A 13,723-nucleotide genomic window follows, 5' to 3' on the forward strand; every position below is an offset into this window, starting at 1 on the left:
AAACAATGGCAAAATTGCAATTTTTTTCCCATTTTCCCCCAAAATAATAATAAAAAATCAATAAGTCCCATATACCAAAAAATGATAGCAATGAAGTCCCGCAAAAAACAAGCCCTCATATGGCAACATTGACAGAAAAATAAAAAAAATTTATGACTCTTGGAAAGCAGCGATGCAAAATAAAATTATTTTAGTTCAAAAGTGTTTTTATTCTGCAAAAGTAGGAAAACATAAAAAAAACTATGCATGTTTGGTATCGTTGTAATCATACCGACCCACAGAATAAAGGTCGTTAATAAAAGTTCATAAAAAAATTCTACATACCCCAAAACGGTGCCATTGAAAAATACAACTCATCCCGCAAAAAACAAGTCCTCATACAGCCATGTCAACGTGAAAATAAAAAAGTTACAGCAACGGATACGAAATCTCGTTTACCTCGTAATCTCGCGAGATTTCGTATCCGTTGCTGGAATCTCACAGAAAAGATTCAGAAGTGTCAGGATTCTGAGTACACATGACGTCCAGGCTGGATGGTCATGTGTATTCATTATCAGGACACTGTAGTAATGTTAGGGCTTGTGTATGTAGCTGCACATAGTGATATAACTATATCGCTAGTGCAGTGTAAATGAATGGAGGGGAGTGCATGATGCCGATTGGTCAGCGTCATGCACTCCTCTGTACAACGCCCACTTGGTCGAAAGTAAAAGTACGCCCACTTGGGCATTAAGAAAGCTCATTAGCATAAACTAAAATCGCTCCTAACGTTGTGAAAATAGATGGTTTTTTTAAATAAAAAGCATTACTGTCACCTACATTACAGCGCCCATCTCCTTATATAGGAGACAGGGCACTTATAATGTGGTGACAGAGTCTCTTTAAGGAACGGTAAATGCAAACAGTATATTAGATCACAATAATTCTAGAGGGTAGTGATGTAGTGTCACCACAGCTAGACTTTAGAAAGTAGCCAGGGTCAATGCTTGCTATAAGGTTGGGCTGCTGTTTACAGATGTATTTCTGTACTGAAGAGCCTTTCTATCCAATTTGCACAAGTCTACAGGCCTAAAAAAGGGAGAGCTGCACAGCACAATTTCATTTATAACTTCTCTTCGCCACATAGGAATGAGGTGGAACAAAGCAATAATAGTCTAAAAAAAAAAAAGATCTGCCAAAACTGTCAGTTTAAATGTTTACTGTAAATAATAATGCACTGATTTCATCCTTGCATAAATACTACATGAGGACCCCCAGCTTCATCCTCTTTCCATCTGTTGAAATCCACTGCTATTTTTCAGAAGCTAGTGTAAACGAGCCCTGACAATGATATAAGTCAATTCTGAATCTTATTTACTATATAGTATTTTGACTGTGTAGACTAAACAGCCATAGAATACATTTGCTCTAACCACCCCTTCCCCTGTTTAAAAAAAACACAAGAAACAAATACTGTATTGCTGACACCTAAAGTGCAAAAAGAAAACAAGTTCCTACTTACATGGATCTGATTTGGAAAATGTATCCCTGTCCAATAAATTCCTGTTTGGGAAGAAGAGAATATGTTGCATTAATTATTTGTAACACTTTATCACTAAATAGTCTTAAAATGCAAAACGTGCAATCATTGTAGACGTTTTGTGGCTCAAGTTTCATCTTTTTTGCAAAGTTATTAAGAAACTCATGTAGACAAATGAAACCATTACCACCATTCCCTAACCTAGCCCACATGTCATATAGCCCACTGCATTCTTGAATTATAGCTAGAGAGAACCGATTGTCCTGCTGGATCCAAGGTTCGTACTAATAATATGCATGTTTTATGATTAAAAAAACAAACATCTTACATCTCAAGAGTTTTTTGCAACAGGAATATGAGGACAGGCAGAAATCTCACCAACAGGCCATATATTTAGATGTATGGGACTGGTGCTAGTATGCCTACACACTCCAGGCAACTTTTAATGGATATCAAAAAAATATATTTATTTGGAAAATATTAAAAAACATACATAGACCATCACATACAATATAAAACAACACATAATAAAAATGTGGTAGTGGTATCAAGGAGCAATAAATGTATCATATTATACATCCATATAATCAAGCAGTATATTGTCAAGATATTGACAATGCTGTACAAAAAAATACCTCAAGAATTAATGGTATACTAAATATGTACACACGACAAAAAATGCAAATGACAGTGTTAGAAAGACTGATCCAAGGTAAAGAAATAAAATCAGGATCAAATCCATGTTAAATAGCAACCCATATTCTGCATGTCGGCCGCTAAATGAGTAGTTGACTATTTAGGGGCAGACATGCAGGATCCAGTAAAAAATTACAATACACTGGATACAAAAGTATTGCACTGTATTGTACCAGCGATCATACGATCTCTTGTTCAAGTCCCTTAGGGGGAATAAAATAAAATATAAACAAAACGTTAAAAAGTTTTTCGTAATATACCCCAAAAAAATTATTTCAATTTCAAATAACACCCCTTTTGTCATTTATAGCCTAAAGTAATGTAAAAAAAAATGAAAATAAAAAACGTACAATTTTAATCACCGGGTCCGTAAAAGTTCAAACTATTTAATTATAACGTTATTTACCCCGCAAGTTGAATGCTGTAAAAAAATAAAAATGAAAAAAAAACGCGAAAGAATGCCAGAATTTCTGTTTTGTTTTTTTTATAGAAAAATAAAAAAAAAACAGTTATAGCTCTCAGATTATGGCGGCACAAAACTATTTTTAATTTGACAAATAGTTTGTCTTTGTAAAAGTAGTACATCATAAAAAATAATATTGTGGTAGTACCTTAATTGTATTGACTCGCCCGCAAAATAAAAGGTAACATGTCGTTTTTAGCTCCGCAAAAACAAAACCTCCAAAAAATTGGATCGCTATTTCCACCCTACAAAATATATTATTTTCGTTTCCCAGTACATTATATGGTGTATTAAATGGTGGCATTAAAAACTACAATTTGTCCCACAAAAAAAAAAAAAAAAGCCCTCATAAGGCTATGTTAGCAGAAAATAAAGGCGGTGAGAAAAAAACTAAAAATGGATGGGGTTAATCTCCACAAGGAGGAATAGACTTTCCCGGTCAGATTCCCAGGTCACACGGGTGGGAATACCATTAGTGCAACCTGTGCAGCCACACAGAGGCCCACTGCCGCTACAGTATATAAGCAGTAAACAGCTTCCTTCTGTCTACATCGCATTCCAAATTATTATGCAAATGTTATTTTTCACTGATTTTCCTAAATAGTCGATGCAAATGACAGTCAGTATAATCTTCAAGCCATCAACCGTTGGAGTATAATGCGAATTTTATTGAACAAATCTCCTAATGATAACAGATTTTTTTTTAGATGTAAAAAACTCAAAATGCAGTTTCAAATTATGTTATGCACAACAGAGATCAAAACATTTTAAAGGTTGTAAAGAGAACTAAAATGGTAATTTGTTGAATTTGCAGCATTAGGAGGTCATATTTACAGAAATCAAAAGCTCTTTCAATCAAAAAAAACGTAACAGGCCAAGTTACATGTTAACATAGGACCCCTTCTTTGATATCACCTTCACAATTCTTGCATCCATTGAATTTGTGAGTATTTGGACAGTTTCTGCTTGAATATCTTTGCAGGATGTCAGAATAGCCTCCCAGAGGTTCTGTTTTGATGTGAACTGCCTCCCACCCTCATAGATTTTTTTGCTTGAGGATGCTCCAAAGGTTCTCAATAGGGTTGAGGTCAGGGGAACATGGGGGCCACACCATGAGCGTCTGTCCTTTTATGCCCATAGCAGCCAATGACACAGATCTATTCTTTGCAGCATGAGATGGTACATTGTCATGCATGAAGATAATTTTGCTATCGAAGGCACGGTTCTTCTTTTTGTACCACAGAAGAAAGTGGTCAGTCATAAACTCTACGTACTTTGCAGAGGTAATTTTCACACCGTCAGGGACGTTAAAGGGGCCTACCAGCTCTCTCCCCATGATTCCAGCCCAAAACATGACTCCGCCACCTCATTGCTGACGTCGCAGCCTTGTTGGGACATGGTGGCCATTCACCAACCATCCACTACTCCATCCATCTGGACCATCCAGGGTTGCACGGCACTCATCAGTAAACAACACGGTTTGAAAATTAGTCTGCATGTATTTCTGAGCCCACTGCAACTGTTTCTGCTTGTGAGCATTGTTTAGGGGTGGTCGAATAATAGCTTTATGCACACTTGCAAACCTCTGGAGGATCCTACACCTTGAGGTTCGCGGGACTCCAGAGGCACCAGCGGCTTCAAATATCTGTTTGCTGCTTTGCAATGGCATTTTAGCAGCTGCTCTCCTAATCCTATTAATTTGTCTGGCAGAAACCTTCCTCATTATGCCTTTATCTGAACGAACCCGTCTGTGCTCTGAATCAGCCACAAATCTTTTCACAGTACGATGATCACGCTTACGTTTTCTTGAAATATCCAATTTTTTCATACCTTGTCCAAGGTATTGCACTATTTCACGCTTTTCGGCAGCAGAGAGATCCTTTTTCTTTCCCATATTGCTTGAAACCTGTGGCCTGCTTAATAATGTGGAACGTCCTTCTTAAGTAGTTTTCCTTTGATTGGGCACACCTGGCAAACTAATTATCACAGGTGTCTGAGATTGATTACAATGATCCAAAGAGCCCTAAGGCCCCATGCACACGACCGTGCCCGCAATCACGGCCCGCGATTGCGGGCACGGCCGGCCGCCGACTGACAGCCGCATTTTCGGCCCGTGCTCCCATACAAAGTATGAGAGCACGGCCCGCAAAATGCAAAAGAACGGACATGTTCCATAATTCCCGGAACATTTCCACGGCACGGACACCCTTCCTTAGTGCTACGGAAAGGTGTCCGCGTTCAATGAAAGTGAATGGGACCGTTTTTTACGGTCGTGTGCATGGGGCCTGAGACACAATACCATCCATGAGTTTAACCCCTAAATGACCGGCCTATTTTAGACGTTAATGACCAAGCCATTTCTTTTACGCTTTTTCCATTGTCTCATTCAAAGAGCTATATACTTTTTTTCTTTTTGCGTCGACATTTTGGGGTACATAGAATGTATTGATTAACTTTTATTAACTTTTTTTTTGGGGGGGGGGTATAGAAAAAAAACAGCAATTTCACCACACTTTTTTGCATCCTAAATTTACGCCGTTTACCGTGTGGTATAAATAACACAATAACTTTATTCAGCGGGTTGTTGCGATTGCAACGATACAAAATTTGTATAGTTTTTGTATGTTTTACTACTTTTACACAGTGAATACACTTTTTTTTCAAAATTATTTGTTTTTGTGTCTACATATTTCAAGAGCCGTAACGTTTTTATTTTTTCGCCGATGCAATTGTAGGAGAGCTTTTTTTTTGCGCGACGACTTGTAGTTTTTATCGGTACCATTTTGGAGTAGATGCGACTTTTTGATCACTTTTTATCACATTTTTTTTAAGGCTGGATTCAAAGAAAACAGCAATTTTTGCATGTTTTCTTATTTTATTTTTTACGACGTTCACCGTGCGGGTTAAATGACATAATAAGTTTATAGTTGGGGTCGTTACGGATGCGGCGATACCAAATATGTGTAACTTTTTTACTTTGTTTTGTTTGTTAATAATAAAGCAGTTTGTAAGGGGGAAAAAGTGGGTTTTTCATTATTTTTTTTCACTTTTTATTAAACTTTTTTTAAACTTTTTTACTAGTCCCACTAGGAGACTTCACTATGCGATTATCCGATCACATTTATAATACACTGCAATACTTTTGTATTGCAGTGTATTATGCCTGTCCATGTAAAACGGACAGGCATTTGCTAGGTCATGCCTCCGGCATGACCTAGCAGGCTTTCACCACAGGCAGACCTGGGGGCCTTTATTAGGCCCCCGGCTGAATTTGGAGACACAGACACTCGGCAATCTTATTACCGGGTGTCAGTGGGATGAGAGGGAGCTCCCTCCCTCTCTCTAAAACCACTCAGATGCGCTATAGTGCACCGCATCTGAGGGGTTAAACTGGTGAGATCGATACTAATATCGATCTCACCCGGTGGAGCAGGGACCCAGCCCTCAGCTACCTCTGGCAGCTGAGAGCAGGGAGATTTGACAGCTCCCTGCTCTGTTTAATTATTCCGATGCAGCAACGTAAAAAGTCTATTGCATCGTAATACGGCCCGTTAGTGACCGACGTAAAAACACTATGGGGCGGTCACTAATGGATTAATTGAAAAAAGAATAATTAAATGTTTATGACACTTAAATCCAATGTGCATAATAATTTGGAACACGGTGTACAACTAACATTTACTAGTGGAGTGTTAGAGACACATAAGTGAGTAAGCTATGTTGAGCTATTAGAAAGCAAAAGCCCCATATACTCTTCTTGCCCTCTGCTGTCTGTGTCTTCCCTTAATGTCACAGTAGCCAGAATAGTCATTGAATGGCAGAGGATGTGCAAAGTAGTGGAAGTCAGGAACGTAGCGAGGGGTCATCAACGCATAAGCAGTCAGGATGCAACAGGCCAGGCGATGAGACATAATTGTAGTCCGTAGTCATGCCAGGAATCGGTACTAGAAGAACCACAAGAATTATGTGACAAATCCAAAGGACAAGATGAGTGTAATCCAAGAAGAAGGCCAAGTTCAGCCTCAGGAACAAAGTCAAATAGCAATAGGAACAGTAGCCAAATTCAGGATGTACATCATTCAGTAGCCTTGCCAAGCCAATTATGGCTTCGTGAATCCTCTTCTCCAGTGAGAAATGTAACAGTATCAGCAGGCCAGGAGAAGTGAATCCACTAAGCCACAATCGGTTTGGTTCTGGCTAGACTCGGGTTGCCAGGGAAACTGACACCCCCACCCCCCCCCACCCCCCAGTCTAGCTATCGACAAACTGATTCCTGCTTAGTGAATCCTCTTCTCTGGGGAGAAACGTAACAATATCAGCAAGCCCGGAGTGAAGGCTGGAGTGCCCTTGAAAGAGGACCTGTCAATAGGTCACATAAACTGAACTGGTTAATTAATCTGAATAGCGGTGTCTCCATGATTTCAGCACGGTTTTTCTTTTTTCCCTGGACTCCCCCTGTTTCAGAGATTTGTCCCACTGTTGTGTTGGCTCCCTATATGCTAATTTGCTGTAGTTAGCCAACGGGTTGGAGCTAGCTTCCCTGCCTCTGATACTAACCAATCACCATGAAGCAGCTTGAGGGTATTTCATGCACTGTTGACTTACTACAGCAAATTAACAAATAGGGAGCCAAAACAACAGTGGGCTATATATCGCTGAAACAGGGGAGTTCAGGAAAAAAGGAAGCGCTGGAATCATGGAGACAGTGCTATTCAGGTCAGTTAACCAGTTCAACTTATATGACCTAGTGACAGGTCCTCATTAAACAGGCCGCCAGAACTGACGCTATTCAGCGGCGCCATAGCAACCTGATGATGCCAGCCATAAAAAGGAAGGAGGGCTGTCTCCAGCAGGGGCCACAGTTGAAGATAAAAGCAGAAAAGGAGCCACAGACGCTCGCGGAGAGGCGCTGCTTGAGCTGAGCGAGGCGTGTAACACACAAAAAGCCATCTAGCGCTAGATTAAAGCGTTAGGGCTCATGCACACTGCAATGTATTATAATGAAAGGTATCATGTACATGTAGGCACTCCATGTGCAGCCATATAGTACCTACGTGAGGCACCGTATTCTCCCCTTAAAGCAAATGCTTTATTTTTTTTATCATCTTACACTGACGGGCAATAATACACTGCAGTACAGAAGTATTGATTTTTGTTTAGTCCCATTAGGAGACTTTACTATGCGATCAAATTATTAAAGTTAAAAAAAGTTGAATAAAGTTTATAATAAATAAATAAAAATCCCAAGTAAAAAAAAAAATTAAAAACCCACTTCTTCCCCTTACAAAATGCTTTATGGAAAAAAAAGTTAAAAAAAGTTAAACATATTTAGTATCTCCGCATCCATAACGACCCCAAATATAAAACGATTACATTATTTAACCAGTGAGCGCCGTAAAAAATAATAATAAAATGCCAGAGTTGCTGTTTTCTGTTCACCGTGCCTTAAATTTTTTTTTTTACAAAAAGTGATCAAAAAGTTGTATGTACTCCAAAATGGTACCAATAAAAAGGAAAAGTCGCCCCGCAAAAAAACAAAAACCCTCATACAGCTACGTCGGCAGAAAAATTAAAAAAAAAGTTAAGGCTCTTAAAATATGGCGACACAAAAATAAATAATTTTGAAAAAAAAAAAGTTGTTTTTACTCTGTAAAAATAGTAAAACAAAAAAAAAAATAATATATATATAAAATTTGGTATAGCCGCAATCGTAACGACCCGCTGAATAAAGTTATGTTATTTATAACACACGGTAAATGGCGTAAATTTAAGACGCAAAAATGTATGGTCAAATTGCTGTTTTTTTTCTATTTCCCCCCCAAAAAAGTTTATAAAAGTTAATAATTTATATGTACATCAAAATGGTCCTATTAAAAAATACAACTTGTCCCGCAAAAAAAAAGTCCTTACACAGCTATGTCGAAGGAAAAATAAAAAAACAAAGTTATAGCTCTTTGAATAAGAAAATGGAAAAATGTAAAGAATTGCTTGGTCATTAAGGCCTAAAATAGGCTGGTCACTAAGGGGTTAAGGGATAACTATTTAGGCTGGGTTCACACGACCACATTAACGTCCGTAATGGACGGACGTATTTCGTCCGGAAGTCCCGGACCGAACTCAGTGCAGGGAGCCGGGCTCCTAGCATCATAGTTATGTACGATGCTAGGAGTCCCTGCCTCTCTGCAGGACAACTGTCCCGTACTGTAATCAAGTTTTCAGTACGGGACAGTAGTTCCACGGAGAGGCAGGGACTCCTAGCATCGTACATAACTATGATGCTAGGAGCCCGGCTCCCTGCACTGAGTTCGGTCCGGGACTTCCGGACGAAATACGTCCGTCCATTACGGACGTTAATGTGCTATTGTGAACCCAGCCTTACAACTTTATCTTGTACATATAATGTATTAGCATACTTCTGTATGGTAATACATTACAATGTGTCACTATAATACAGGCTTCCGTTAGGGAAGCACATAGTGTGCCCCTACAGCAGGCAAACTGAATAGACAGCAGTGGGGTCCTTTCTAGAACCTCAGGGCTGACTGCGGAGGGATTCCCTGGTCTTCGATCTCGTCACCAGGTTTCCAGTGACATGATCGAACAGGGGAGACCCCTTTGCTCTTGCTGCGGTCATGGACCGCGGCGATCAACGGGTTAAACAGCTGCAATCCAATAGAAAGTACAATGCTGCTTTTACAGGTGGCAGTGGACCCGCTACCTACTGTGCCCCGTGCAACAACACATGTTGCACCAATGGGACAGTATGTCCTTCACTGGTATTAAGAAAATAAAGATGATCTTATTGATTACTATGGAGAAATGCTCCACTCTGCAATAAAACTTTACTACATGAAGCCCATTGAGTACATATTCTGTTGTAAATTGTCTTGTACAGTGAACTTGAACTGGTATCATGTAATTTTGTAAATGTTTCTAAGACTGCCTTCCTGGTTTAGAAAGCATTCAGTGTGCACCCTTGCTTTGTCCTTTTGTCAGATAATACTTTGTATGAATTGTGAAGATGCTGCTTATTTCAGTTACTGATGTCAGCTTTTGCTGATCACTAATGATGTGGAGCTGGAAAATTACTAGTGTGTGAAATACACATGGAGACTCTAAGAACTTTCCTTTGTGCTCTCATAAAGCTTGTTTTATCCAGAACATCTATTTATGTCCACAATTAGTTCTATTGTTTCTTAAAATCAAAGAACAGATGCAAGGAATAAACACTAGTTCAGATAAGAAATTAATTTCTGAAGGCATAGACAAAAAAATACAGAGAATAATAACCACTCTAAAGCAGAACTTTGTCATAAAAGTTTAGAAGCTTTTAATATTGTATATGTACGTGTGTGTGTGTGTGTGTGTGTGTGTGTGTGCGCGCGCGCGTGCGTGCGTGTGCGTGTGTGTGTGTTATCAGCACCTCAGATACGGGCCCTCATAAATGCTTCACAGAGATCATGTAAAGGATCTGCCAGGCACAGCTTCTTTATCAACGCCCATAGATAATCAGTCTGCACCTGCTTCTAGGTCTGTGAGACTGACTCCATCTTCCACCACTCAGGATGGCAGGCTTAGGAGTGGGAGAGCCTATCACAGCCTGGCCAGACGGAGCTAGCTCCCGCCCTCTGTCTATTTATACCTGCCTTTCCTGTTCCTCCTTGCTTGTGAATCTTCTCTGTTGGTTTCCTGGCCCTGCTGCAGCTTCTTGTACTATTTTTCCCTGCTTCGTATTGACCCTGGCTTGCTGACTACTCTCCTGCTCTGCGTTTGGTACCTCGTGCTCTCCTGGTTTGACTCGGCTTGTTCACTACTCTCCTACTCTGCGTTTGGCACCTCGTACTCTCCTGGTTTGACTCGGCTCGTTTACTACTCTTGTTGCTCACGGTGTTGCCGTGGGCAACTGCCCCGTTTCCCTTAGGTTCTGTGTTCCCTTGTCTGTTTGTCTGTCGTGCACTTATTGAGTGTAGGGACCATCGCCCAGTTGTACCCCGTCGCCTAGGGCGGGTCGTTGCATGTAGGCAGGGACTGAGTGGCGGGTAGATTAGGGCTCACTTGTCTGTTTCCCTACCCCCATCATTACAGATCAAGTACCAGAAACAATTCAACATCAACTGTTCAGAGGAGACTGCGAGAATCAGGCCTTTATGGTCAAATTGCTGCAAAGAAACCACTACTGAGGAACAACAACAAGAAAATTGCTTGGACAAAGAAACGCAAGGAATGGACATTAGACCAGTGGAAATCTGTGCTTTGGTCCAAAGAGTCAAAATGTTAGATTATTTTTTTTTTTATTCCAAGCGCCATTTCATTGTGAAACGCAGAAAAGGACAGGGGATGGTTTCTACATGTGTGGTTCCCACCGCGAAGCATGGAGGAGGAGATGTGATGGTGTGGGGGTGCTCTGCTGGTGATACTCCAGGCTATGTAAGGGCTATTTGACCAAGAAGGAGAGTGATGGAGCAATGCGTCAGATGACATGTCCTCCATGATCATCCGACCTAAACCCTAAAACTCTGGAGGCATCCTCAAGCGCAGTCATGAAAACCATGAAAAGCTATAATATATTGTCTCTCATGAGGACAAAGGAAAGGAAGACCAAGATTTACCTCTGTTCCAGAAGATAAATTAGAGGCACCAGCCTTAGAAATTGCAGTTTAGCACCTCACATTAGAGCCCACAAAAATGCTTCACAGAGATAAGAACCAGACACATCTCAACATCAACTATTCTAAGGAGACTGCGAGGAGGAGGTGTGATGGTGTCGGGTGCTTTGCTGGTGATTTATTCAAAATTCAAGGAACACTTAACCAGCATGGCTACCACAGCAGTCTGCAATGACATGCCATCCCACCTGGTTTGTGCTTAGTGGGACCAACATTTGTTTTTCAACAGTACAATGACTCCAAACACACCTCCAGGCTATGTAAGGGCTATTTGACCAAGAAGGAAAGTGATTGGAGTGTTGTGTCATATATCATGTCCTCCACAATCACCCGACCCAAACCCAACTGAGATGGTTTGGGATGAGTTGGACCACAAAGTGAATGAAAAGCAGCCAATAAGTGCTCAGAACCTCTGGGAACTCCTTCAAGCCAGTTGGCAAACCATTCCAGATGACTACCTCATGAAGATGATTGAGAGAATGCCAAAAGCGTGCAAAGCTGTCAAAGCAAAAGGGGGCTACTTTGAAGAATCTAAAATAGAAAACATATTCTAGTTTAACACTTTTTTTGTTTACTACTTAATTCCATATGTGTTCCTTCATAGATACCATGTCATGAAAAAAAAAAAAAAGATGCAATGAAAAAGTACTGGTACTGTGAATATAAATCATTTTCATGTTTATTGATTAAGATTGTGGATGTGCGGGGCGTGGCTTAGCAGCGCATGTGAGAGGAAGCATAAACCGGAGCTCCCGCTGCCGATATCCTACAGAATCATCCTAAAGACTCACTTCTCCTACCGGAGACATACCTGAGGAGAGAGGGGAAATCGTGGTGATCAGGGAGACAAAATTCTGGACGCATCGGAGGCTGTGATGACCCGATCCAGGAGATCCAGGACGGCAGAGGACGGTGAGCTGGGGGCGCAAGATGGCGCTGACATGTGCTCATATGCAGTGAACAGGGATGTGAGAGGGGCGGCGGCATCGCGGCTGGAACGCTTTGCCAGAAAAACCCCTGTGAACAGTGATAAGAGGGAAAGGATGGCGGATGGAGGGAAGGAGCAGGCTGGCCGTTCTGGATCCAGATTTGAACCGCTGCGAGCGCAAATGGAGGCAGAGGAGGAAGAGAATGGGGAGACTGTTGCAGATGACTTAGGAGGAGGATTGGATCGAGGTGTACAGACCCTGGACAAACCGGGCCCAACGCTGGCAGATGTTTTTTCGGCGGTAAGCCTGAGCAATAGCACGCTAGCTAAACTTACCTGCCAGGTGGGGGCAATTAAGGAAGATTTGTCTATAATACGGCATGATCTTCAAAAAGTGTCGGAACGCACGACAGCGGTGGAGGGTCGAGTCAGCAAAATAGAAGACAGTATGCTGCCTATGAGAAGAGACGTGAATGCTGTGGCGGTGGATGTTACGTATCTTTTAGCAAAAACCGATGACCTGGAGAACCGCTTGCGTCGAAATAACGTCAGGATGGTGGGCATCCCTGAAAAAGTTGAGGGGTCCAATCCAGATGCTTTCTTCGAAAAATGGCTACTGGAGGTTTTTGGCAAGGAATCGCTGACCCCACTGTTTGCGGTGGAAAGAGCTCATAGAGTGCCCACACGACCGGGCCCACCTGGGAGGCCACCGAGACCGGTGCTAGTGAAATTGCTTCATTATAAGGACAGAGATCTGATTCTTCGACAGGCCCGAGAAAGGCAAGATATAAGAGTGAACGGGGTGAAAGTGTCGTTCTATCCAGATTTCTCTGCGGAGATACAGAAACGGAGGATGCAATTTCTGGACATTAAAAGACGACTGAGGAATCTTCGAGTTCAGTACTCCATGTTGTATCCGGCTAAGCTCCGAGTGGCGGCATTAGGATCCGTACAGTTCTTTGAAAATCCGAAAGATGCGTTACGGTGGTTGGATAGTCACGAGGCTCGACTACGACATGATCCGGAGGAAGCGGCGGCGTGATCAACAAATGGATGGGTGAAGTCGGGACTCTGCTATGGTGGAAGGAAGAGGACTTGCGCAAGAATATAAGGCATTATTTTCTGCATTTATATGTTGATTTTTGTTAAGATGATGTCTATATCTCATTGTTGGCGGGAGGAGAGGAAAGATGCTGTCAGTCTAAAGGCAGAATTGAATGTAGGAGTCATAAAAATGTTACTTGTTTATTGAGGAGAAGGTGGCGGGAGGTTCTTGGTTTTGGAGGTTAAATTGTGGAAACAGATGGATTTCTACAATGTGAAAGGGAAGCTGTATGGTCATAGTGGTGAAGTTTTCTTCACCAGCCCAGGCCCTCTGAGGAGGGTAGGTTTATGGAAAGTTGAGTGGGAGGGGGTGGGGGGAGGGGGGATGTTTGGGAGGGAAAGGGAGT

General features: G+C 41.5%; 1 protein-coding gene across 1 annotated transcript in view; it reads right to left on the reverse strand.

The window, feature by feature from the left end:
• CPNE8 (copine 8) overlaps positions 1-13,723 on the reverse strand; it is a 424,222-nt gene that overhangs the window by 305,179 nt on the left and 105,320 nt on the right. The window contains exon 2 of the mRNA XM_075857239.1: positions 1,502-1,542. Coding sequence (XP_075713354.1) covers positions 1,502-1,542 — 41 coding nt within the window. The remainder of the gene's footprint in view (positions 1-1,501; positions 1,543-13,723) is intronic.

Source organism: Rhinoderma darwinii, chromosome 3 (assembly GCF_050947455.1).
Source record: "Rhinoderma darwinii isolate aRhiDar2 chromosome 3, aRhiDar2.hap1, whole genome shotgun sequence".
NCBI lineage: Eukaryota > Metazoa > Chordata > Amphibia > Anura > Rhinodermatidae > Rhinoderma > Rhinoderma darwinii.